The following is a 27,905-nucleotide window of genomic DNA, read 5'->3' on the forward strand; positions in this document are numbered from 1 at the left end:
GCAGATCTCGCGAGAGCCGCCCCAACGGTCACCGATTTCAAATTCCCAACCGCCAGCGTCGGTCGCTATGGAAACGGATAGCGGTTAGTCCTCTCCCTTGGAGGGGAGATGGCTGCGGTTTGTAGTCTGCCTGAGATTTGAGCTTCAATTGCTTGGACTTGAAGGACGCTGACAGACCCATGTCGGGACGGTGAGCGCTCAAAAAAGTGTTTTTTTTTGCCGATAAAGGGTGAAATAGAACCTCCCCTCCCCCATCCTTTAGCATTCCCATACAGTCTGTATTTCACTGTAAAACACTCGGTTATTCTTATAAAAATACATTTGTGCAAACGTGAACTTTCCGTTTACCGAGGCTATAGGTTGCTGGGTTATTCATTCACTGCTGTGTCTTGTGACCAAACTTTCAACATGAGCGAGAGAATGGGCAAAACACTGTCAAAAGAAATCAGAAACAACTCCAGAAGATGCTGGGAAAACTCAGCAGGTCTGGGAGCATCTGTGGAGAGAGAAAGCAGAGTTAACGTTTCGGTTCCAGTGATCCTTCAAGGATTGGACCTGAAATGTTAACTGTCCTTTTTCTCCACTGATGCCTGCCAGACCTCCTGAGTTTTGCCTACAAATTCTGCTGTTAAAAAGTCTGTGTTGTTAAGTATATTCAAAAATGGAATAGACTGATTTTTGATCAGCGATTGCAACGTACATAGTATTTGATAAACCATCTAAAGTATTGATTTTGTTTTGAGGAGGTAAATAGGTGTCTACCTGAGGGTAGTGGAGTGGCATTGCTAATCAGGGATAGTATCACAGATGCAGAAAGGGAGGTCATAGAGATGTACAGAATGGAAAGAGACCCTTCGGTTCAACCCGTCCAAGTTGACCAGATATCCCAACCCAATCTAATCCCACCTGCTAGCACCCGGCCCATATCCCTCCCAACCCTTCCTATTCATATACCCATCCAAATGCTTTTTAAATGTTGCAATTATACGGCCTCCACCACTTCCTCTGGCAGCTTATTCCACAAATGCACCACCCTCTGTGTGAAAAAGTTGCCCCTTAGGTCTCTTTTATATTTCTCCCCTCTCACCCTAAACTTATGTCCTCTAGTTCTGGACTCCCTGACCCTAGGGAGAAGACTTTGTCTATTTATCTTATCCATGCCTCTCATGATTTTGTAAATCTCTATAAAGTCACCCCTCAACCTCTGAAGCTCCAGGGAAAACAGCCCCAGCCTGTTCAGCCTCTCCCTATAGCTCAAATCCTCCAACCCTGGCAACATCGTTGTAAATCTTTTCTGAACCCTTTCAAGTTTCACAACATCTTTCCGATAGGAAGGAGACCAGAAGTCTAAAACTTTCACGTGAAAATCTAGCTTTAGTCAATCCTGACCTCAAATGATTACTGTGTTTATATAGATGTGGACGTACAGTACCTTTTAAGAAAACTGGTGGTCAAAAAGGGTTTGTTTACAGAGACAGTATGTGTGGAAGTTAGAAACAGTAAAGAAGCAGTCACTTAATTGGGAGTTTTCTACAGACTCCCCAATAGCATTGGAGACACAGAGAAGCACATTGGGAGGCAGGTTTTGGAAAGGTGCAGAAGTAACAGGATTGTTGTCATGGGTGACTTTAACTTTCCTAATATTGATTGGAACGTTGTTAGTTCACATAGTTTGGGTGCAGCAGGTTTTGTCAGGTGTGTCCAGGAAGGATTCTTGAGTCAATATGTAGATAGGTCAACTAAAGTTAGGGCGTAGAAGGGTGGGTTAGTAAATTTGCAGATGACACTAAGGTCGGTGGAGTTGTGGTTATGCTATAGCTGTACAAAACTCTGGTGTGGCCGCACTTGGAGTATTGTGTACAGTTCTGGTCACCGCATTATAAGAAGGATGTGGAAGATTTGGAAAGGGTGCAGAGGAGATTTACTAGGATGTTGCATGGTATGGAGGGAAGGCCTTACGAGGAAAGGCTGAGGGACTTGAGGCTGTTTTCGTTAGAGAGAAGAAGATTGAAAGGTGACTTAATAGAGACATATAAGATAATCAGAGGGTTAGATAGGGTGGATAGGGAGAGCCTTTTTCCAAGAATGGTGACGGTGAGCACAAGGGGGCATAGCTTTAAATTGAGGGGTGATTGATATATTCTGGATTAGTGGCGCTGGAAAAGCACAGCAGTTTAGGCAGCATCCGAGGAGCAGTAAGATCAACGTTTTGGGCAAAAGCCCTTCATCAGGAATACAGGCAGAGTATGTATTGAAGGGTGGAGAGATAAATGAGAGGAGCTGCCTGAACTGCTGTGCTTTTCCAGCACCACTAATCCAGAATCTGATTTCCAGCATCTGCAGTCATTGTTTTTACCTAGTTGATTTTAACCCTACTGCGAATCCTCTTGTAAGGATGCCTGCCTTGAAGAAGTTTTCCTCTTCTCTCTACAGCTCCTCTCATTTATCTCTCCACCCTTCAGGCACTCTGCCTGTATTCCTGATGAAGGACTTTTGCCCAAAACGTCGATTTTACTGCTCCTCGGATGCTGCCTGAACTGCTGTGCTTTTCCAGCACCACTAATCCAGAATCTGGTTTCCAGCATCTGCAGTCATTGTTTTTACCTGAGTGATAGATATAGGACAGATGTCAGAGGTAGTTTCTTTACTCAGAGTAGTAAGGGTATGGAATGCTTTGCCTGCAATGGTAGTTGATTTGCCAACTTTAAGTGCATTTAAGTCGTCATTGGACAGGCATATGGACATACGTGGAATAGTGTAGGTTAGATGGGCTTCAGATTGGTATGACAGGTCGGCGCAACATCGAGGACCGAAGGGCCTGTAATGTTCTATGTTCTATTAAAGTGTAGGTCATATTGGATTTGGTGTTTGGCAATGAACCAGGACATTTTATCTGCGTATTGTTTACTAAGAATATTATTTATTTATCCTTTTACTAGAATTTACCACATATTTATTGCTTATTTAAAATGTAATACTTTCTTAATATTCATAATTTATGCATGTATTAATGTTTGTAGCTCACTATTTGTGGGCGGCATGGTGGCACAGTGGTTAGCACTGCTGCCTCACAGCGCCAGAGATCCAGGTTCAAATCCCACCTCGGGCAACTGTCTGTGTGGAGTTTGCACATTCTCCCCGGGTCTGCGTGGGTTTGTTCCGGTTTCCTCCCACAGTCACAAAGATGTGCAGGTTAGGTGAATTGGCCATGCTAAAAGTGCCCCTAGTGTTAGGTGTAGGGAAATGGGTCTGGGTGGGTTGCTCTTCAGAGGGTGGGAGTAGATGGAAAGTATTCAGCTTGGAATTCTGTTACCAGTGGTATTCCTCTGGAATCTCTGCTCTTTGTGATTTTTATAAATGAGGGATCTTGGGGTCATGTCCACAGATCTTTCAAAGTTGCCACCCAAGTTGATAGAGTTGTTAAGAAGGCATACGGTGTGTTGGCTTTTATTAGCATGGGAATTGAGTTTAAGAGCGGTGAGTTTATGCTGCAGCTCTATAAAGCTCTGGTTAGACATGCTTGGAATATGGTGTTCAGTTCTGGTCTGGAAAGATGTGGAAGCAGGGGAGATTTACCAAGATGCTGCCTGGAGTGGAGGGCATGTCTTATGAAGAAAAGTTGAGGGAGCTAGGGATTTTCTCATTGGAGTAAAGAAGGAATGAGATGTGACTTGATAGAGTGAACAGTCAGAGACATTTTCCCCTGGGCAGAAATGGTTATCACAAGGGGTCATAATTTTAAGGTGATTGGAGAAAGGTTTAAGCTAGATGTCAGAAGGTGTGTTCTTTATGCAGAGAGTGGTGGGTGTGTGGAATGCACGGCCAGCAGTGGTAGTAGAATCAAATATATTAGGGACATTTAACTGACTCTTGGATAGGCACATGGATGACAGTAAACGGAGGCTGATGTTGGTTAGTTTGGTTTTCATGTAGGATAAAAGGTCTGCACAACATCCAAGGCCAAACGGCCTGTACGGTGCTGTACTGTTCTATGTTCTATGTAATGCAGTTGATGTAGTCTGCATGGACTTTGTAAAACTTTTGACAAGGTCTGTCATGGCAGATGATTATGAAACTAAGAACACATGGAATCCAGGGCAGTTTGCCAAACAGGATCCAAAATTGGATAAAAGCAAATTACTGCGGATGCTGGAATCTGAAATCAAAAGAGAAAATGCTGGAAAATCTCAGCAGGTCTGGCAGCATCTGTAAGGAGAGATAAGAGCTGACATTTCAAGTCTAACTGACCCTTTGTCAAAGCTTGACAAAGGGTCAGTTAGACTTGCAACATCAGCTCTTTTCTCTCCTTACAGATGTTGCCAGACCTGCTGAGATTTTCCAGCAATTTCTCTTTTGATTTCAGGCACCAAAATTGGCTTAGAGCAGGACGAAACTGAAGAGTGAAAGCCGATGCCCTGTGGTGTACTACACGTTCAATGCTGGCTCCTTGCTGTTTGTTCTGTACACTAATAATGGGAGAATGATTAGCAAGGTTAGATCTCATGGAATACAGGCAGAACTAGCCATTTGGATATAGAACTGGCTCAAAGGTAGAAGACAGAGGGTGGTGGTGGAGGGTTGTTTTTCAGACTGGAGGCCTGTAACTGGAGTCACAGTTTTTCAGACTGGAGTGCCACAAGGATCAGTCCTGGGTCCTCTACTTTTTGTCATTTACATAAATGATTTGGATGCGAGCATAAGAGGTACAGTTAGAAAGTTTGCAGATGACACCAAAATTGGAGGTGTAGTGGACAGCGAAGAGGGTTACCTCCGATTACAACAGGATCTGGACCAGATGAGCCAATGGGCTGAGAAGTGGCAGATGGAGTTCAATTCAGATAAATGCGAGGTGCTGCATTTTGGGAAAGCAAATCTTAGCAGGACTTATACACTTAATGGTAAGGTCCTAGGGAGTGTTGCTGAACAAAGAGACCTTGGAGCGCAGGTTCATAGCTGCTTGAAAGTGGAATCGCAGGAAGATAGGATAGTGAAGAAGGCATTTGGTATGCTTTCCTTTATTGGTCAGAGTATTGAGTACAGGAGTTGCGAGGTCCTGTTGCGGCTGTACAGGACATTGGTTAGGCCACTGTTGGAATATTGCATGCAATTCTAGTCTCCTTCCTATCGGAAAGATGCTGTGAAACTTGAAAGGGTTCAGAAAAGATTTACAAGGATGTTGCCAGGGTTGGAGGATCTGAGCTATAGGAAGAGGCTGAACAGGCTGGGGCTGTTTTCTCTGGAGCATCGAAGACTGAGGGGTGACCTTATAGAGGTTTACAAAATTACGAGGGGCATGGATAGGATAAATAGACAAAGTCTTTTCCCTGGGGTCAGGGAATCCAGAACTAGAATGCATAGGTTTAGGGTGAGGGGACAGATATAAAAGAGACCTATGGGGCAACGTTTTCACACAGGGTTGTACGTGTATGGAATGAGCTGACAGAGGATGTGGTGGAGGCTGGTACAATTGCAACATTTAAGAGGCATTTGGATGGGTATATGAATAGGAAGAGTTTGGTGGGATATGGGTCGGTGCTGACAGGTGGGATTAGATTGGGTTGGGATATCTGGTCAGCATGGACGGGTTGGACCGAAGGGTCTGTTTCCATGCTATGACTCCATGACATGGAAGTCAGTAAGTTTACAGATGGTGCATTTTGGTGGTGTGATAAATAGTGAAGAGTAAAGCCTCAGACTAAAGCATCACATAGACCGGCTGGTCAGTGGGTTTGAACTGTGGCAAATAGAATTTAATCCTAAAAAGATTTCCATTGGCAGGAGTGACTAGGAGGACCCTATGGCAAGCCTTAAAGTAAAGGGAAGACCTGTTCGAATGTTGATAAGGAGAAACGTCTTTAGCCAGAGAGTGGTGAATCTGTGGAATTCATTGCCACACTTAGCTGTGAAGGCTAGGTCATTGAGTAGTTTTAAAAAAAACCTAGATAAGGTCTTGTATGCTAAGGGGATCAAAGGTTCTGGGGAGAAATCGGGAAAATGGGATTGAAAAACCCATCAGCCATGATTGAATAGCAGAGCAAACCTGATTGGCCGAATGCCCTAATTTCTGCTCCTTGCCTTATGGTCTTAAGTCTGAGGTGATGCCCCTTTGGAGGACTAACAAATCATGGGAGTACACGTTGAATGGTTGGAATCCTGAGAAGTACAGAGGATCAGAGGGACCTTGGTGTACATGTCCATACATCCTTGAATACAATTAGATAAGGTGATTAAGAGTACATGTGATATTTCCCTTTATTAGTCAAACATAAGCAGAACAGAAATTGCTGGAGGAAGTCAGCAGGTCTGGCAGCATCTGTGGTGTGAATGCAGTGTTTATGTTCAAGTTCATGGACCAGCCTTCAGAACTGATAGTAGCTAGGAAAAGGTGGTATTTATGTGATAACAGTGGCAATGGGTTTTTGAGTGCAGGAGGGGCAGGAGGAGATGGTAGTGAGAAGGGATGTGTGGATAGGTGGAGATGGAACCCAAAGAGAGAGTTAGGCAGTCAAAGGAATAGGTGAAAAACTGATAAATGGGGACAATGAGTTGGTGAAAATGGGTTGGCTGTACTGAAAGCAGATCATGTCATGACAGGTTGTAGGATAAAGGAAGTGTTCAGGCTTTTAAAAGTATTGAACTTGATATTGAGTACTTAAGGCTGCAGCATTCCCAAGTGGAAGATAAGGTGCTGTTCTTCTAGCTTGTGCTTAGCTCCACTGGAGCACTGCAGCAGAACAGAGAAAGAAATGTTGGCCTGGGAGCACAGTGATATGTTGAAGTGGCAGGCAACCAGAAGCTCAGGATCATTGGGTGTACTGCAGACTGAGTAAATGCATTGCATTTCATCTTCCCAGGATAAAGGAAATCATATTGTGAGCAGTGAATACAGTGAACTGGATTAAGTGAAGTGCAGGTAAATTGCTGCTTCACCTGGGATGTGTGTCTGGAGCCTTGGATTGTAAGGGGGCATGTGTTGCATCTTCTGCTTTTGTGTGGAAAGTGCTGAGAGTGGTGTTGGGAGTGAAGGAGGAATGGACCAGGATGTCTTGGAGAGAGTGGTTACTGAAAAACACTGACAAAGGAGGGGAGGGGAATATGGGTCTGCTTGGTGGTATTCCACTGGAGGTGGTGGAAATAGCAGCTTATGATCTTTGGATGTAGATACTGCTATGGAAAATGAGGACTGAGGGGAGTCTGTAAATGTTGTAGTAGGGAAGAGAAAGGTTAAACACAGGTAAGGACCCTATTAACCATGATGGTGTCCTTGGCTGAGGAAAACATTGGACATTTCTCAGCTCACCCTGTGGAAGGTAGCATCATCAGAACTGAGAGGCTGGAGATTGGAATGGAGTTATCGCAGGAAGCAGGGTGTGAGGATGTATAGTCAAGATAACTGTGTGTGTGTCAATGGGTTTGTCGTGAATATTGATGGCTAGCCTGTCCCCATAAAGGGAACAGAGATGGACCAAGTGAAGGTGTGAGTGTGATGGGCATTGGAGGTGCAATTGATGAATCCTTCCAATTCCGAACAAGCGAGGAAAGCAGCACCGAGGATATCATTGATTTGTTGAAGAAAGAATTGTTGGGACTGACTTGAGTTGCCTTGGAACAAGGAATGTTCCACATGTCCAACAAAGAGACAAGTATAACTGCTGCTCATTTGGGTACTCGTGGCCACACCTATGGTCTGAATAAAGTTAGAAGAAGTTAAAGAAGTTGTTCAAATTGAAGATGTGCAGGTGGAGCGTGGTAGTTGTAAATGAGAAGTGAGAGCAAGTCCATCCTGATAGGGGATGGACATTTAAAAAGATTGCCCATCCGTGGTGAAGAGGAAGTGACTGATGCCTGCAAACTGGAAATTTTGAATCTGACATAAAGTATCAGATAAATGAGAAGGGACTAGACAAGGGGAGAAAAAAGTTGTTAGGAAGAAACTAGTTCAGTGGAGCAAGAAAGGTGGAAACAATGGATCTGTCTCAGCAGAACTGTATAGAATTTTTGGAAGAAGGGAAAAGCAGGCAGTTCAGGATGGGGAACTAAGAGCTAGGCAGTGGAACAGTGGCAGATGAGAGAACTCCGTTCCATTCTCTGTTTTTGTCTCAGTTGCATTTGTTCTGATGATGCCACCTTCTGCAAGGGGACCTCAGAAATATCCACCTTTTTCCTCAACTGAGGATTCCCTGATACCTTGGGTGACAGGTCATTGGCTATGTCTGACCTGTTTCTCATCAATCTGTCCTTACACCTTCTCTCCCTCCCACAACACTGACAGGGTTCCTCTGGTCCTCACATTCAATAACGTCTATATCTGAAGGATCATAATCTGCTGTTTCTGCCAACTTCTGCAGGATGCTATACCTAGCTCTACATTCCTCTATGTGCATTATCAGCATTTTGCAAGGACCATGCACTCCAGGACTCCTCTTCCATTCCCACTCCCCAAGGACCACTCCCTGAACCCTGAAGGCACCTTCCCATGCAATTGCAAAAGGTGCAACATTTGCCCCTTTACCTCATCACTATCCAAGTCTCCCAACACACCTTTCAGGTGAAGCAGTGATTTACCTGCTCTTCATTCAATCTCGCATGATTGCTTTGCAGCACACCTACATTCTGTCCATAAAAATGACCCAAGCTTCCACTTGCCTGCTATTTCAGCACATCACTCTGTTCCTGGCCAACATTTCTATCTCAGGCCTGCTGTAGTGTTCAGTCAGAGTCAGTATGAGCTGGACGAACAGCATCTCCTCTTCTGCTTGGGGATTGTGCAGCTTTCAGGATTCTATCAACTTCAATAATTTTACAGTCTGAACACCACCTTTCATGTTCTTTACCCACCTGGGAACCTGTTGTGACATGATCTCTTTTAACACAGCTAACTCATTGTCACCTACTCTTTGTCCCCATTATCAGCTTTCCTACCCTGGCATATTATCAACCATCCCTTTACTGTATCTTCCAAACATTCTTATTTTATTTCTCTTTGTGCTCTGTCTGTATCTATTTGCTCACCCCTTTCCCACCTTTTTGTAGCTACTACCTCTGAAGAAGGGTCACTGAACTCAAAATGTTGACTCTGCTTTCTCTCCACAGATGCTGCCAGGCCTGCTAAGTTTTCTTGAGCAATTCTGTTTTTGTCCCGTATTAACCTTGGGTCCTCGGTTCCATATAGTGAAGTTCCACTGCTGTTTGTTACCCTTTGTTTTAGATAGCTATCTGATAGTCAACAAATGTTTCTTAAACCAAAAAAAAACTCTGAATGATAATGTATACTCCTCCTAAAATCTGTCTTTTTTTTTCCCACATCGCAAGAATCTCCTCTCCTGGCATACAAATAGTCCACAAGATTTCAGTGATCAATAGATTGTGTAGTCTGATGGCCTCATCAGCTGACTTTGAGTAGTATGTTGAAACTGTCATTCATCAGGTTAGGATTTCAATGGCCCTTGCTAGGAGACAATGTTTGGCCAATTTCTGTAAATCACATGTTACAAACTGCCTTTTTTCAATGTCTTATTTGAGCTTTTAGATGTTGGTTTTTAACTTAAATATGCTCTTGCTGAAGGTTCAGTAATGGAACGTATATGTTTTCTATGCAGCAGCAGAGTATTTTGATTGTAATGTGAAAGCAAAGCCGATCCTTGATTAGTTTGCTATCTTGATTACATTGAATCATGATAACTTAAGTACATGGAGATTATATTATGCTCTTGTAATTTAGTTACCTGCTGAATTTCGTTATCCTCCCCATCTCGCTTAAAAAAATTCTCTCCAGATAGGGCTTGGAAAATGTCTGGAATGAACACATGCCAAGATTTGACCTGTAGGTTTTGATTTTAAAATTACTGAGACAATAATTCTCCATAGAGTATCTCTTGTGACCATGCAGGCAAAGTTTGGAGAATATCTTTCCTGATTCTCTTGCTTTCCCTGTCCCAACCTCCTCCTAAAATTTTCCAAATATTTTTCTCCATCTGTCTGTCTTTTTATTATAGAATCATGGAGGCCACTTCACCCATGTCTGTACCAGCTTCCAGAAGAGCTGCCCAGCAAGTCCTAGTCTTCAGCCCTATCTCCCTAGCTTCTAAATTCATCACTTTCAAATTATATATATATATATATATATATATATATATATATATATATATATATCCAGCTCTCATTTGAAATCTTCTGAAATCTCCAGCGGAATATATGTCCACCACTCTCCCAGGCAGCACATTCCAAATCCTAACAACCCTCAGTAAAGATGTTTCACCTCATCTCATTCCTAGTTCTCTTGCTGACAGTCTTGAACTTGTGATAATTGTGAAATTGTGACTGATATACTGACTGGTGGAAAATATCTTTCTTTGCTCTATCAAAAAGATTCGCCATTTCTGAACACCTAAATAAGTTCATCCGTTAATCTTCTCTGTTCCCAAGGAGAATAAGCCCAATTTGTCTAATCATTCCATGTATCTAAAGTCCCTCATTCCTGGTATCATTCAAGTAGATTTCCTTTCCATTCCCTCTAGGGCTTTAACATCTTCTTCTAAATAAGGAGCCTAAATATGCTCTGACCAATTGTTTGTAGAGATTAGTATCACTTCCTTACTTTCATATTTTTTATTTCTACTTATAACCTCATGCTTCTATAAGCTTTCTTAACAACTGTTTTAACTTGCCTGGCCATCTTCAGAGAATTAAGCTCATGAGCTCGGAAGTACCTCTGTTCCTTGTACTCACTCAAAGCATTGTCTGTGTTTCTTCTACCAAAATGATTTTTCTATGACATTTCTCTGCATTAAAATCCATTTGCCAGGTGTCTGCCTATTTGGCCAACTTGTTAATGATCCTCTGAAGTTGCTCAGCATTTTCCTCACAATTCAACATTATCTCTAGCTTGGTATCATCTGCAAATTTAGAAATGTCTGCCTTCAACATCCATCTCCAAATCTTTTACATAAATGAGAAAAATCAAGGGTCCCAACACTGATCCCTGTGGAACACCACTGCAACCTAAAGAATGCCCATCTTTACGCACTTTCTTTCCTATCTATCAATGGACTTCAAATCCTCACTGTCAAGTTCCAATCAATCCCAAACATTTATAAGTTGCTGACAACCTGCCATGTGGCACCATGTTAAATACTTTCTGAATGCCCAAATAAACAACATCCATAGCACCATCCTCATCCATTGCCTGTGTAACCGCATCAAAGAACTCAATGAAATTTCAGACATGACTTGCTGAGACAAAGTGATGTTGACTGTCCAGTATTAACTTATGGTTCTCAAAGTGTATAGTTATCTTATCTTATATTATGACATCAAGCTAAGAACTCTATAGTTTCCTCAGTTATCCTTTTACTCCTTTCTTACTCATATTTGCAATCCTGTCATCCTTTGGGACTAATCCTGTGTTCAAGGAGCCCTGGAAAATTTCTGCCAATGGCTCAGTAATTTACTGCTTTACCCCTCTCAGTCGAGGGTGCATCCCATCTGGACCTGGTGCGCTGCCAGTCCCTTTAGTATCACTTCTTTATCTGTCATTATATTGCTCAGTTGCTCACAATGCATACTTTTAATTGGGCCATTGTCACCATTTGTTAATTTGATAAAGACAGAAGCAAAGTACTCATTTAGTATCTCTGCAATACCCTTTGCTTGAGTGAGCAACTTATTCTTTTGAGTCCTACTCTATCCTTCATTAACTTTCTACTGTTCGTATGTTTGAAGAACCTTTTACTTATTAATATGATGGATGATCCCACTCTTTGAAGACTGATTTTGGCATGGGCCGTGTGAGAAAACATGGTTATTCTCTTTTCTGTCATTACATTTCTTTCCACCTGAATCAACCCAAGTGAGGAGACATTGTAGGTGAGTAGTGTTCCAATGCATCTCTGTCAACTGTTTCTCATCTCTTCTGTTTTATAACTATTTCCCTCAAATTTTGTTTGCTTTCACAATTCGAATTTTCCTTGAAGTTGTCAAATTAGAAAATGAGGAAGACTGTCTTCTGGTTTATCCTGCCTCTTTCAGCTATACGAAATTATAATGCCCAGAAATAAATTCCCTCTTTTATATTTGTGAGAATCAGGTTCTCACAAAAAAATCTTTGAAAATCAGTTGGCTTAAATTAAAAATTTCCCAAAATTAGTACATCTTTAAAGTACAAAAACAGAAATTGCTGGAAAAGCTCAGCAGGCCTGGCAGAACTGAGGAAGGATCACTCAACCCAAAACATTAACTCTGATTTCTCTCCACAGATGCTTCCAAATTAGGTTAGATTCTATTCCATATAGTGTTGAAACAGGCCCTTCGGTCCAACAAGTCCACACCGACCGTCTGAAGAACAACCCACCCAGACCCATTCCCCTACATCCAACCCCTGACTAATGCACCTAACACCATGGGCAATTTAGCATGGCCAATTCACCTAACCTGCACATTTTTGGACTGTGGGAGGAAACCGGAGCACCTAGAGGAAACCCACGCAGACACTGGGAGAATGTGCAAACTCCACACAGACAGTTGCCCGAGGCAGGAGTTGAACCCGGCTCCCTGGCACAGTGAGGCAGCAGTGCTGACCACTGTGCCACCGTGCCACCCGTAAAATTAATCAGGCATTTTTGCACAAGTCAAGTTAAGAAACACGGCTCATCTGGGATTTGAGCCAGGGACCTCTCGCAAGTCTGCGCAGTAGAACACCCTAAGCGAAAATCATACCCCTAGACCAACAAGCCAGATAGCAAATTGAATTCAAATTCCACCACACCCCATAGCTGGATTTGAACCCAGGCCCCTAGAACATGATTCTGGGTTTCTGGCTTAATAGTCTAGTGATACTATCACTAGGCCATCGCCTCCCCAATAATTTAGCATGGCCAATTCACCTAACCTGCACATTTTGGACTGTGGGAGGAAACCGGAGCACCTGGAGGAAACCCATGTAAACACTGGGAGAACGTACAAACTCCACACAGACGTTTGCCCAAGGCAGGAATTGAACCCAGGTCTCTGGCGCTGTGAGGCAACAGTGCTACCCATTGAGTCACTGTGCCGCACTCAGCTTTTCCAGCAATTTCTGTTTTTATCTCTGATTTACAACATCCAGAGTTCTTTCAGTTTTTGCACCCTTTTAAAGTATTTGCCTTGTGGTTTCAGATGCCTGCGTGTTTTGTTTGAAATGGTATTTGTTGATCAGCTACTGCTTTTGTTTTCCCCTTTTTCCCACCTCCTGTGCTGAAAACATCACCACAATCCAGACTGTGTTCAATGAAGTCTTCATTAGCTGCACCCAAGTGTCGTACTTCAGTGTGTATTTCCACTAGACCCTCAGTTTCCATTAGAACCCCAAGCAATGCAGTTGCTCCCCCAGCTGCTAAGACGAATAGTGAAGCAACATCACAACACAGATGTTCACTCCTGACCAGAAAAGATCCAGCACAAGGTTGCTCAAAAAAGCCACAGCCTGAATTGGGGAAACAGACAGTTGCTACCAACAACTTGAAACCTTTTGAAAAACAAATGCTAAGACAACCAAGTGCCTCCACTGTCAAAAGTGGGCAATTCAGCACAGGCTCTTCCTGTCTAAATTCTACCCGAAGATTGGATACCAAATTCAAAGTGGCTACACGGCCAAAAGAAAATTCTTTGAATGCAACATATTGTCTTCCAAGTTCTGACAGAAAATATAAAGGTCAAATTCCTTTAAAACCAAAAGATGTAGATGTAATAGTGCAACAAACCTTGCTTGACATGAATGTTTCTAAAAGTACCTCTGAACAGGAGCAAATACAATTAACCTGTTGCTCACTATCCATTATGGAATCAAGTAACTTGTCACATTTATTCACCAGTGCTATTGCAGAAGAATGTATACGTATAGCTACTAAGTTAAATGATAAAAGCGAGCTATGTCATCTCCATATAGTTGATGTAATAAATCCAGCTTCTGTGACAAATGTTTCATTGATAAATAATGAACTTATACCATTGAACTGTTCAGTTGCCTCCCCAGCAAAATTGCCACAAGATGGCACCACTTCAGAAGTGCAAGAGGAAAACCGTATCGACTGTCAACAAATTCTCTCAGAAATGGAAACTGAAGATCCACCTGTTAAAACAAATGATTTTACAAAGGCTGGAGCTCTGCCCGTGTCCCCATCTGAAAACTTGATCCAGTTAAATGAAACTATGTTGCAAAGTGACCTTAATGACTGGGAAGTTGGTGTCCTTAAGCATGTTGTCTCTTCCAGTTATATGCACAACAAGCTGCCCATTGTATCTAACTGCATGCTATCCTCATCTAAAGTAGAGCTAATCCAGTTGAATGAAACAATACCTGTGACAAATAATGTAAATGTAACTCTTAATTTATCAAAGCATGAAAACCACATTAGAAATGACCTGAAGGTAACTAACTCATTTAATTGCACAATGCAGTTAAATGGTACCACAGTTGTGGATGATTTTAGAAATAGGGCTTTTAACTTTCTATATGAAGACGATGAGGGCTGTGACCTCAATGTAACTAGCTCCTCTCATCGCAAGCTGCCTCCATCAATGAACGTAATGGTACCATTTCACTGCACTGTGACTGTGGATGACTGGAAAAATGCAATGTTTGCAGCAAAATATGAAGATAGTTTTGAGACAGCTCGCAAAGCATATACCTTGTCTGGATGCAAGTTACTTCAATCAACAAATGACAAAGAGCAGTTACGTAGAATTGTAACTGTCTTTGACTGCAATGCTACATTTGATGCATCAAAGCATGATAACAGTTTGGAAAATGCCAATAAAATAACAAACTTGCCCGATTGCCAGGTGCCTCTATCACCAGGAGGCTCGAATGAAGTCAGACTGACTTCTGAGAACTTTAAACTTGGGAGACAATGTGTTATGGATTATGGATCAATGTTAGACCAAGTGGAGACAGGTGGAAACAGTGGTAACTCAAATTTGATTCTGGATTTGGGGAAAGCGGGTAGTTCTATAGGTATTGAAAAAAGATCAGTTGAAGCAAATACAGGTGGTGATTGTGATTTCAGCTGTTCTGTAGGATTACATGAAGGGGTTTATGGTTTAGAAAGTAACCTACATTTAAGAAACTCCTCCCAACATGGAGAACAAATTACTTGTGAGCAAACAGACGTGGTTCATGACATAGTGAGTTCAGAATGGGCTCCCAACTATATTTCTACTCCATACATCAAAAGGAGGCGAAGTTTTCTAGAATATCAACAATTTGACCAATCTAACCTGGCTTCTTCCGCCATACTTCAGGATGACATGCATGTTGGAGCAGAAGAGTCCCTGGATGAACACAGAAGTTCTGGCACTGTTGCCACTGAAACTAGTAGTGGAAAAAATTCAAATGTACCAAGATCTGGACAGCAATTAAGCCAAGCCAAAATCGGAACTGAAAATTCCTTGAAATGTGTTGATCTCCCAGTAGCCAGGAGGAAAAGTGTTAGTCAAGTACGTAAATCTGGAACGCAAAAATATATTATACCTCCTGTTCAAATCTGCAAAGTAGGTTGCTCTGTTGTGGACAGAGGAAGAAAACCTTCAACACAATCAGTTGGTGTTTCAAAGACGTGCCTTTCAAAACCTCATCAGGTTTCAAAAAAGCTGAGCAGTGGAATAGGGTCTGGGCAAACTGCAGGAAATAACAAGCTTTCATCATGCCACATTGGAGTCAATACCAATGTAAGTTATATTTTCATAACCATCTTATTTATTCTGCTTTCAATTGGAGGAAATTGTGTGTAATATGGTGGACAAACATTGCAGTGCTTTACTTGATGCAAGACTGGCTGGTCTCCTATGAGCTAAGACTGATTTTCTTTTTCTCCCAACTGGAAATCTTAAGTATCTTGTTTTTGTGTTCTCCCAGACTTAGAAGTACTGGCAGTTATTGATAATCACACAGCATGGAAACAATCCATGCTGACCATAATCCCAAACTAAATCAGTCCCACCTGCCTGCGCTTGGCCCATATTCCTCCAAACCTTTCTTATTCATTTACTTTTCTAAATAAGTGTTGTAACTGTACCCACATCCACCACTTCCTCTGGAAGCGCATTCTACCCAAACCACTCTGTATAAAACAAAAAAAAAGCCCCTCCTGTCTTTTTTTTTTTAAAAATTCTCCTTTCACCTTAAAAATATGTATCCTAGTCTTGAAATCCCCTGCCTAGGGAAAAGACAACTACCTTATCTACCTTACTTACCTATTCGCCTGATTTTATGTACCCCTATAAGGCCATTCCTTAACCGCCTATGCTTGAGTGAAAAATGTTCCAGCTTATCTAGTTTCTCCTTATAATTCAAACTCCCCATTCCTGGCAACATCCTGATAAATCTTTTTTGAACCCTGTATAACTTAATAATACCCTTCCTATAACACAGTGACCAGGATTGGACGGAGATCATAAGAACATAAGACATAGGAGTGGAAGTAAGGCCATTCGGCCCATCGAGTCCACTCCGCCATTCAATCATGGCTGATGGGCATGACCGGTGAAATAGGAAGAAAGGAACAGGAGTATTACATTCAGCCTGTTGAGCCTACCCATCTATTCAAAATGCTCATGACTGATCAAGCATATCAATGACTTTTACCGATTACTACCCCATAACCTTGTGTACCATTGGTAATCGGACATCTTTCAATTTCTACCTTTAAACATGCTGCAAATGTGTTGCTGGTCAAAGCACAGCAGGTTAGGCAGCATCTCAGGAATAGAGAATTCGACGTTTCGACTGTACTTCCAAAGCCCTCTGTGATAGAGAGTTTGAAAGATTCATAACCCACTGAGTAAAATGCTTTCTCCTCATTGCAAACCCTAGAGGGATCTTGTTACTTTAAATTGTGCCACCTGATTTGAAATTCCCCAACCAGAGGAAATGTCTTGCATTCATCAACCCTCTTTACCTTTTTAAGTATATCATTTCAATGAGATCACCTCCCTGTCTTCAAACCTGAGAATAAAAGCCCAGTTTACCCAATTAGTCTTCATCCCTCCCATCCTAGGAACAAATCTTGTGAACCTTCAAGAGTTCCTGAAACAATTACAGGGATTGGTGAAGTTGGCCTGGACAATCACAAAGGCCAAACTCCCATCTATAGAATCCATCTACCAGGCCCACTGTCCAGGAAAGGCTGCCAGCATTCTCAAAGATCCATCCCACCCTGGCAATGTTTTTCTACTACCTCTTCCATTGGGGAGAAGGTACAGAAGCCTGAACACACACACCAGCCAGTTTCGTAACAGTTTCTACCCTATTGTTAGAATACTGAATGGACTCAAACTCTTAACATTTACCTGTACCTGTGTTTTTGTTTTTGCTACTGTTGACCTATTTACTTATTTGTCTATGCTACTTAACTATGTGATCTGCCTATATTGCTTGCAAGACAAAGCTTTTCACTGTGCCTTGGTACACATGACAATAAATTCAATTCAATTCAATTCAATTCAATCTAATTGAGTAGCTCTGTTCTGATTTCTGGCATCTGCCATACTTTGACTGTTCTTGCAGAACAGGCCCATTTGTTCTTACAGGCTCCTTTGTTATGTGAATATTATTCTTTGGGATGGTCACCAATTGCCAGAAGTTGTATCCCATTTGCACAACTGCACTATCCTCTAATCTACTTTAGTATTCCATTTTTAACAAGTAGTTGAAAAGATATGACCCAGTATGATGTGCTGGCAGACCCTTTGTATGGTATCCCTGCTCTCATTGGAATGGTTGTTCCAATGAGAAAATCTTTGGCTTATAAGTACTCTGCTCTCTTTCAGATGACTCCTAAAGCCAAACCTAATCAACCTTTGGCTAAAAGTATCTCAAAGATACCTGGACTAAACAAAAGGTCTTCACTGAACTCGTCAAAATTCATTGTGCAAGAAACAAAAGCAAATTTCAAACAGGCTTCTGCCTTTAATAGAGGTAAATATGGCATGCTGAAAAAAGATGTATTAACACACACTGAAAGGGAAGGAGGCTATGAACACTTATGAGCTGCTAATGAACACTTATGAACTTCATATTCTGTTTACTCTTGCATCTGCAGCGTGTATTTTGGATTTTGAGGAGCTACCATTAAGGAACAATTTAATATCTCTGAACTTGTTTTGGATCACAAATATGCAAATTTTGATGTCATATCATAATAGGTATTTATAATCTTATTCAGGTATATGTGTTTTTAACTTAATTTTAAAATTGAATTTCAGCTTCATTTCATGGGAAATAATTGTTTTTGATTAATTTTTATTGCTCAGTAATATGGTTGGTGACACATGAGACTTTAAATTTGTCATCAGCAATTCCAATTTTCTTTGTACTTTTTATAGACCATTCAACCTAAAATATTAATATTTATCCGATGGGATTTCAAAAAGCCCTTTACTTCCTACTTCTTACTGTTGCATATTCCAAACTATTCAAAAGACATTTTTTCTGCATATGAGCCTGACCCTTTTATTGATATCTATATTCGCAGGCCCATCGTTGGACAGGAGTGGTTCATCTAGCCCCTTGAGCCTGTCCCATCTTCAGTGATGCCATGGCTGACCTGTGACTTAATTCTCCATATACCTGCCTTTGCCTCATGTTCCTTGTGCCTTTTTAGCTAACAAAAATATGAATCTAGATTCAGTTGCAGTTTGTCGAAAATTCCAAACCTCTCCTACCTTCTGTATAAAGGAAGTTCTTAATTTCACTTTTGATAACTCTAGTTCTAGTTCTAGTTTGAAAACTGTCCCCAAAAAGTAGAAATGTTTTCTCTCAATTTACCCAGTCCATTACCTTGACTTTGATCAAAATCATCTTTTTAACCTTGTGAATTCCAAGCAATATAATTCTCATTTGCGTGATCTCTCGTCCAGCATGACACCAAGTTATTTTTGTGAATCTACACTGAATTGCATAAAGGCAGCTTATCCTCTTCTCTTTAAAACTGTGCTCAGTTCTCCAAGTTTTGATTAATAAGGGATTAGAATAGCTTCAAGCATGACTTCTGTTCCTCGTATATTTTTATTGTCTAAATATCATAGTTAGCATTGACATTTTTTGATCTATGTACCTAAAGTCCAAGTCTCTTTGAGTCTTTGCTGCATCCTGCTTCTCACCATTGCAAAACTATCTGGTCTACCTTCTTTAGACCAAAAGCAGATGTCCTCACGTTTTCCTATATTAAAAACCTTTTGCAAGTAATTTTCCCCATTCACCTAGGTCTGCCTATACATTTGTCCCCAAAGAAATCCAAGGCCGTTTGTATTTTTTTGCTTCTTGCATTGGCCTGCCGTTTGCCTGTTGGTTCCAATCTATTTGTGACACAACAGTGTAAACCCCTAATTTGAGGTCAAACTAACCCATGTGCTGAAGAAGGGTCACTTGATCCGAAACTTTAACTCTGATTTCTCTTCGCAGATGCTGCCAGACCTACTGAGCTTTTCCAGCAATTTCTGTCTTTGTTTCTGATTTACAACATCTGCAGTTATTTCAGTTTTTATTTAACTTGTGCCATCTCCTGTTTGAGGAGGTAGGGTGTATGTTCATCCAAACAACCAGTGTGTCTTGAACACACCAATACTTCAAGACAAAGTCTTGATGCAGAATATCGAATATTGTGATTTAACTTCAACTGATTGACCAGAAACAATCTGACTTATTTGTAATGTATTATAACTATTTGCATTGCCATTCCTTTTTTAAATCCATTCTATCAAAGCATACTGCTTTTTATTATTACAGGAGACATCACTGCCAAATATCCAAGATGTGAGATGAAACCACGTTTGGGCAACTGTAAGCAACAGATGGGGATGAAGGTGCGAGAAAGTCAAATGTCAGAACCAAAAGTCAAAATTATCCATATGATAGTACATTAAGCTAAAAGTGGATTTTGGAACTAATGGCTGAGAAAGCAATTTTCTTTCCCCTCTCAATTTCTAAAAAAACACATTCAGTCTTTACTCATATAGAATGTACCAACTTCATTTATGCTGCAAAGTGGCCAATACAGTCATACAGTACAACACGGAAACAGACCCTTCAGTCCAACTCATCGATGCTGACCAGATATCCTAAACTAATCTAGTCCCATTTGCCAGTAGTTGGCCCATATCTCTCTAAACCCTTCCAATTCATATACCTATCCAGATGCTTTTTAAATGTTGTAATTGTACCAACCTCCACCACTTCTTCTGTCAGTTCATTCCATACATGCATACACTCTGTGAAAACATTGCCCCTTAGATCCTTTTTAAATTTTTCCCCTCTCACCATAAACCTATGCCCTCTTATTCTAGCCTCTCCCACCCCAAGGAAAAGACCTTGTCTACTTACCCTATGAATGCCCCTCATGATTTCATAAACCTCTGATGCTCTGATAGCCCCAGCCTAGTCAGCGTCTCCCTTTGCTCAACTCTTCCAAACCTAGCAACATCTTTTAAGTCATTTCTGAGGTTGCCTTGTGCAGAATCACAATATGACTTTAGTCCCACTTTAACGTGACAAATGTTGTAGCCAACACTGGAGACTCCAATGATCATCATAATGACTAGGTGGTTTCTTTCCCTGAAGACTGAAGTTATAAAATTTAAAACTGATAAGTCTCTTCTTAATCTGTTTACTTTTTCAGTTCTATATTCAGGATGACTAACTTTTCTGAGTAGATTACTGCAACTATTTAAGGTTTTTCTATCCTGAGTGCACAAATATTAAAGCAGCAGTAAATAAAGTCAAAAGGTGGTAAAATTGTTTTAAAAAATGATCCATGCTTGAATTTAAGTAGTGTTAAGAACAAGTAGAGATTATCTATCAGGCTGGTCCAAAATCCTGGAATTTATTCCTCAGAACATTATGGGTCTACCTACAGACCTGTAGATTGCAGCAGTTCAAGACGACAACTCAACTCATCACCAGCTTTTGAAGGACAGGCAGGGACAGGCAATTAATGCTGGCCAGCCAGTGACTCTTAAAACGGAACTTCTTTAAAAAATGATCTTGTAACCAATAAAGAGACATAATTGCAAGGAATCAAAGCTGCAAACTAAATTTTCAGGGGTTTTCAACGACTAATGGGAAGCAAAGGATAATTGGGTAGTTTATTAGTGTGGGATGGAATAAGTATGATACCAAGAGATGATTTAGAATTGGAAGATGTAGAATTCATATAGAGCTTAAAATGCACTGAGGAAGATGACCATGGTAGAATAAGCCTATTGGCCTCTAATACTTATTGTATGGTAGGACAGAGAGTAAATTGGGTGATAATGAAGGAATGTAAAAAGAGGCACTATCTTATGGGTGACTTTAATCTTAATAGAGGTTGGGAAAGTCAAATTGGCAGAGATAGCTATAGGAAGAATTCACAGCATATTTGAAACCATTTCTTCGGATAATATGTAATGAATTGAACAAAGGATGAGATTATTTTAGATATGGTGATATGTAATGAGGTTGGTTTTGTAAATAAACTCTTAGTAAAAAATGAGGTCTGCAGATGCTGGAGATCACAGCTGCAAATGTGTTGCTGGTCAAAGCACAGCAGGTTAGGCAGCATCTCAGGAATAGAGAATTCGACGTTTCGAGCATAAGCCCTTCATCAGGAATGGGGCTATGGTGAAAGCATGGTAGAATTTAGCATTCAGTTTCAGAGGGAGAAACTAGGTTGAAAACAACAATGCTAAAATTAAGTAAGGTTAATTGCAAATGGTTGAGTGCAGAGCTAGCTAGTGTAAGCTGGGAAAGAAGTTTAGCAAAGATGGTTGGGAAACAATGGCAGATGCTGATAACAGAAATATATCCCACTGAGAAAGGAAGATTCTCGGAAGTGGATAAATTAACCAATGAAACTAAGGATAGCATCAAATTGAAAGAAAACGTACAAAGTGTCAAAAAAAAATGGAAAGCCAGAGGATTGTGAAGGGTTGTTTCTGAAGAAAACTCAAATAAACTTTGAAGTAATACCAAGATGAACAGCAAAGGCTTCTTTTAAACACGTATAAAAAATGTGCAATGCAGCAAAAACAAGGAAACAATTTTTCAAAGTGTTTTAAAATCAAAACATCTTAAATTCTTTTTCAAAAATGGAAAATGACACTCAAATCTTCAAATGGTAATAGATGCTCCACCATTATAAAGAAAGAGAAAGGCAAGAATGAACATAGGGCCCCTAGAGAATGAGGCTGAAAAAAATAATAATGGTAACTAGGAAATGGCAATGAAGCTGAATAAATTCTCTGCATCCATCTTCACTTCAGATATGACTAATAGCATTCCAAAAATACTAAATCAAGGGGCAAAGTTGAAGAGGACATTTTAATATAATACTTCTTGCTAGAGATAAAATATTGGGAAAACTACGGGGGCTGAAGACCAATTTTATTCAAAATAGGAAGGAGACAAAAATGGTGAGTAAGTTGGCATAATCCATGTTTTTGGAAAAAATGTTAGTTTGTTATAAAGGATGTATTTAGAATACTTAGAAATGCATGACATAGAGTAATTGGGCAGAGTTAGCATGAAGAAGAAATCATGCCTGACAAATTTTATTAGAATTCTTTGGGAGATTACAAATGGGATAGATAAAGGGTAAGCAGTGGATGTAATGTAACAGATTTCCAGAAGGCATTTGACAGAGTACCTCACATTAGGCTGCTTAAGACAAGACCTCATAGTGTTGGAGGTAATATATTAGATGGAGATAAGAATGGCTAAGTAATAAACACGGTTGGGATAAGTGGGGGTTATTTTCAGTGCTGGAGCCCAGTTATTTACAATATGTATGAGTGACTTGGGTGGTAGAACTATTGCCAAGTTTGCAAATGACAAATGGATAGGAAGATAAGTGGTGAGGATGACCGAGTCTAGAGCAGGATTGAGGCCAGTTAAATGAGGAGGTAAAAACGTGGCAGGTGGAATACTATGAGGGAAAATGTAATGTAATGCACTTTGGCAGGAACTATAGAGAATATTATTTAAATGGATAACATCTATGAAAAGCCGTGGCACGGTCAGAGTTGGGGCCATGCTACAGTAATCATGAAGAGTCAGCATCCAAATTTGGCAGGTAGCAGTAAATGGAATAATGGCCATTATTTCAAAGGGAATGACCTATAGATGTAGGGAGATCTTGCTAAAACCATATAAAGCACTAGATAGACTTCACCTAGAATACTGTGAACTGTTTTGTTTTCTTTATCTAGAAAGAATATGCTGGCATTGGAGGCAGTCAAGAGAATGTTCACTAGGTTGGTCTGGAGGGATTTTCAAAGAAGAGAGATAGAGTAGGTTGTTATTATTCTCATCAAAGTTTAAAAATTGAGAGGTGACCATTATTGAAACTTGAAAAATTTGTAGTGGACTTGACAGGATGGATGTGGAGAGGTTTATCTCCCGTGTGGGAGAATCTAGGGCCAGAAGGCATAATCTGAGTCACTTCTTAAGTTCAACTGATACAAACCTAGCACAGTCAGACTTTCCTTACTACCCCTTCACTTTTCCTAGTTAGCTGTCTTTTCCAAATGTCCTGTATTTTCTGGTGTCATTATGTAACCATTTCTCTCATGGCTATTAGTGCAAACTGAAATAAATAATCACCTGTTTGTTTCAGATGCTGTGTGCATTCAGATAGAACTTTTTGTGTTTTGTTTGTTATTATTTTTGTATTACCTTGTAACCAGACTAAGACTAACACTAACACTAATTACTAAAACTAACAGTTCTCTCTAGTCTTTGCTTTAACGCACCTTCCTGAATTTGATCCTCTTCCCTATACTATTTAGTTTAAAACCTGCTGTTTACCTAGTGATGTGATTTGCAAGTACATCAGTCCCAGCATGGTTGGGGTATAAATTGTCCTAACGGTACAATCCCACTGTCTCAGAGATCATTATCCTTTGAAGTTCTGCTTACTTTGGTGCCTAGCTCCTCTTACTGACTCTACAGAACCTCTTTCCATATTCTACCTATGTCATTGTTACCTTTTGTGAACTATGATGACTGGATCCTCTCCATCCTAAGATGATGCCCTGAATTCTGGCATCAAGCAGATATCATAGCTTTCTAGACATGTGCATAATCAGTCATTCTCACTATACTGTCCTCCACAACTATAACATTCCTTTTACTCCACATGAATCAATGGCTTCTTTTACCATGGTACTATGGTGAGTCTGCTCATCTACCTTGCAGGCTTTGCTCTTATCCACACTGTCGAAGAGTACCTCAACAATTTGACAGTTGTGAAGTCTGAGGCTCTTCCTCCAGCGTTCTCAGTCTCTTTACCTACCTCACTCATGATCACATCCTCTGTCCCTTCATTGCTTAAAAAACCACATGACTCTCTTAGATGTGACTGTTTTAGACAGGTACATCTATTTTTTAAAGTGTTGTGGAGTGTCTGCAGTTCAGCTTTCAGAAATCTTGATCAGGAATTCCTCTAACTGCTGAAACATTCTGCAGATGATTTGTCCTGGATTTCCTGAGCATCCAAATGCTCTGATATTCCACAGCTGCAACATACACTGTCCTATCATTGTTACTTGTGCTATTTGGTTAATCTACTTTCCATACTTAATTAACTAAGGATAATTCTTGTGTAGCAGAATTTACTGTGCTTTTTATATTATTAATGAATTGTCGTAGTTGTGGGTATGTTCACCAAGCTGGGAAGTTGATTTGCAGACGTTTTGTCCCCTATCTAGATGACATCTTCAGTGCTTTGGAGCCTCCTATGAAACACTTTTGTACTGTGAACTTTGGAATTTATTAAGTACTGTTCTTGCTGCTTCCGGTTGCTCATGGTAGTGATTGGTGTATTGTGTCTAGGTCTATGTGCTTGTTGATGGCATCTGTGGATGAGTGCCATTATCATCGAAATTCTCTGGCTGACCTCTGTTTAGTTTGTCCCTATGATTATTGTGTTGGCCCAGGCAAACAGACAACAAGACAGGAATCTATCAACAAGGGGGGAGGCATGGTGGCTCAGTGGTTAGCACTGCAGCCTCGCAGCACCAGGGTCCCAGGTTAGATTCCAGCCTTGGGCAACTGTGCAAGCTCCACACAGACATTCTTCCCCCGTCTGCGTAGATTCCCTCCGGGTGCTCCAGTTTCCTCCCACAGTCCAAAGATGTGCAGGTCAGGTGAATTGACCATGCTAAATTGTCCATAATTTTAGGTGCATTAGTCAGAGGGAAATGGGTCTGAGGGATTACTCTTCCGAGGATCAGTGTGGCCTGGTTGGTCCGAAGGGCCTGTTTTCCACACTGTAGGGAGTCTTTTTAAAAAAAGGACTATGTACTCAAACTACTAGACCTGTGCTTGACAACAAACTTAACACTCAACAACCAAATATATGAATAGATCAATGGATCACCTATGGGCTCACCCATCTCTGGGCTTATTGCAGAAGCAGTGATGCAAAGACTGGAACAAACAGCCCTCCCACAAATCCAATCCAAACTCTGGATCAGATACATGAACACTTTTGTTATCATTAAGAGAATAGAAATCAAGAGCACACCCCAGATGATCAACCCTATGCCCCCAGGGATCAGGTTTACGAGAGAGGAGGAAACCAACATTCAACTCCCATTCTTAGATATAATGGTAGAATGAATGCAGAACGGTGAATGCACCACGTAAATGTACAGGAAAATCACACACACCAACTAAAACAGCAACCAACCAAACACACATGAGAGAAACTGCATTAGAACCCTGTTCAAACGGGCTATAGCACACTGCAGCACTCCTGATCTATGAAGGGAAGAAGAACACTCCGACAGAGCATTTACCAAGAACGGATATCCCTGCAACTTCATCCGCAGGTGTCTAACAGACAAACCACCCAGCAACCTAACTCACTAGCCACACTACCTTATGTACAAAAAAAGTGTCTCGAATCTGATAGCCAGACCTCTCTGACCACTGGGATTCATGACCGCCCATAAACCGACAGCCATGCTCAGACACCACTTCACCAGGCCAAAAGGTCTTATATCCATTAAGGGCAAGACAAACTTAATTTACAAGATGCCATGCAAAGACTGCATGCAACACTATATAGGGAAAACAGGCAGACAACTTGCAACCCGCATCCATGAACATCAACTTGCCACTAAACGTCATGAGCAGCTGTACCTCACAGCCACACACACAAATGACAAGGACTGCAAATTCAACTGGGACAACACAATGAAAATAGGACAAGCCAAATAGAGGACAGCTAGAGAATTTCTAGAAGCACGGATGACATCAACAAGCACATTGACCTAGACCCAATATACCGGCCAATACAATGAGCAACTCGAACTGGCAACCAGAAGCAGCAGGAACAGAACCAAATAAATTCCTGAAGACATAGTAAAACAGTGCCTCACAGGAGACTCCAAATCACTGAAGATGTCACTTTGACAGGGGATGAAATATCTGCAAATCAACTTCCCAGCTTGGCAAACATACCTTCAACTGCAGCAACTGGCACCCAAGCCACAAATGTTGACTCAAACCTTTAATTATTAATGAATGCTTTGTGACTTCATCCAGAAAATACCTATCTCATCTTTCTTGTTGGCTGTCATGTCCAGTAACATTTCCACACTGAATATCATGAAATCTGGTTTTCTTATTTTTGCATTTGTGTAATTGTGTCATTTTATAATCTATTTAAATTGTGAAATGCATGACTTCCCTTATTCAAAATTCCTTTGTCTTTGCAGATTAAAACTACAGCTCTGGAAACCACATGTAAATCCAAGCAGGAACTTGAAGTGGGTAAGAGTTTTGAATGTTCATTGATTCATCTGAGATGTCTCCAGTGCTTTAGTAAAAGAGTCTTTGCTATTGTTTCAAATGGGTGTACATAGTCGTCTGTGTTTTATAGGAAAAGCCCTTCCTTTTTAGGATTGACAAGAGAGAGATTTTTAAATCAACCTGTTCAGATATGCTATGATGCATCTCTGGAGCAGATGGGACTTGAACCCAGTACTCCTGAATCAGAGATAGGGACACCATAAAAATCTGGTTAGGATTGAAGAGCAGACTCAGTTCGTTTTGGAATGATAGCTGAGTATACTTTGTGAACTTAAAGGTCTGTTTGCAATCCAAGTAATCACTCTATTTTCCCTTTTTGGATATCATGATCCGCATTGTAACGTGGGCAACTCGGTGTTTCTGTTGAACTGGAACTTGGTGATGAGAAATAACACATCTCATTCTATTATGGTGAATGCCTGTTTGCGTTGTCTGAAGTAAACTAGAAGTAAACTAGCACTACAATAAAAGAGCCTCTCCAGGCAATAATTTAAACACGGTAATCATTCTCTGCCTAACCCTCGAAAACAATCTATTTGTAGATGCATAAGGATCTATTCCCAACCTGATGAATACAAGTCTATGGTATTAAAACCTTAAGAGAAAGAAATGTAATCTCTACGATTTGAGCCTGATTCCTAAGCTGTTTTTGTTGTTTTAGCCAAGCTTCGGAGAAAAAACAAAGAGTTGGAGGAGAAGATCATAATGTTGGAGCAGGAAAATGCTGCTCTTCGGCAGGGGAAAGAGAATCTTGTACCTGTCCCAGAAGAAGGATCCAATATCTAGTGCTTTATGCAGAAATGCCTGACCTTTGAAACATTTTAAGTTTAAAAGGATCTTGTCATGAATCTAACCAGCATTCACATAATATGAAATTGCTCTGACATTTTCAATTTGACTGGAGACACGTAATTAACCAAATGTACTTTTGTGGACAGAAGTCCTAAATTGTCACCTAATTCTTGAACTTTGTAATCATGTTTAATTGTGACCTTAGCATTGCTGGTTCTGAATCTGGCAGTATTAACTTTGAAAATCAAGATGCCTCAATATTTAACCTCACTCTCCACTGACTTGC

The 27,905-nt window shown here is 40.7% G+C and overlaps 1 protein-coding gene across 2 annotated transcripts; it reads left to right on the plus strand.

The window, feature by feature from the left end:
• Positions 1-72: 72 nt before the first annotated feature.
• Positions 73-27,905, plus strand: LOC132820124 (uncharacterized). Of its 2 annotated transcripts, none has more exons than XM_060832056.1 (6): positions 73-190; positions 13,997-15,702; positions 17,803-17,950; positions 19,760-19,836; positions 26,734-26,788; positions 27,489-27,905. In XM_060832056.1, the coding sequence occupies exons 2-6, from the start codon at positions 14,086-14,088 to the stop codon at positions 27,611-27,613; spliced, it is 2,022 nt and encodes a 673-aa protein (XP_060688039.1). In that variant the 5' UTR covers positions 73-190; positions 13,997-14,085; the 3' UTR covers positions 27,614-27,905. The 2 variants fall into 2 exon arrangements, with proteins under 2 accessions (XP_060688039.1, XP_060688040.1); XM_060832057.1 differs by having other exon boundaries at positions 15,277-15,702.

This window comes from Hemiscyllium ocellatum, chromosome 11, assembly GCF_020745735.1.
Source record: "Hemiscyllium ocellatum isolate sHemOce1 chromosome 11, sHemOce1.pat.X.cur, whole genome shotgun sequence".
Classification (NCBI taxonomy): Eukaryota; Metazoa; Chordata; class Chondrichthyes; order Orectolobiformes; family Hemiscylliidae; genus Hemiscyllium; species Hemiscyllium ocellatum.

Coding starts and splice junctions, on each gene's coding strand:
- LOC132820124 (XM_060832056.1), top strand. CDS start 14,086: ATGGAAACTGAAGATCCACCTGTTAAAACAAATGATTTTACAAAGGCT. Junction 15,703..17,802: donor ACATTGGAGTCAATACCAAT/GTAAGTTATATT, acceptor GCTCTCTTTCAG/ATGACTCCTAAAGCCAAACC. Junction 26,789..27,488: donor CAAGCAGGAACTTGAAGTGG/GTAAGAGTTTTG, acceptor TTGTTGTTTTAG/CCAAGCTTCGGAGAAAAAAC.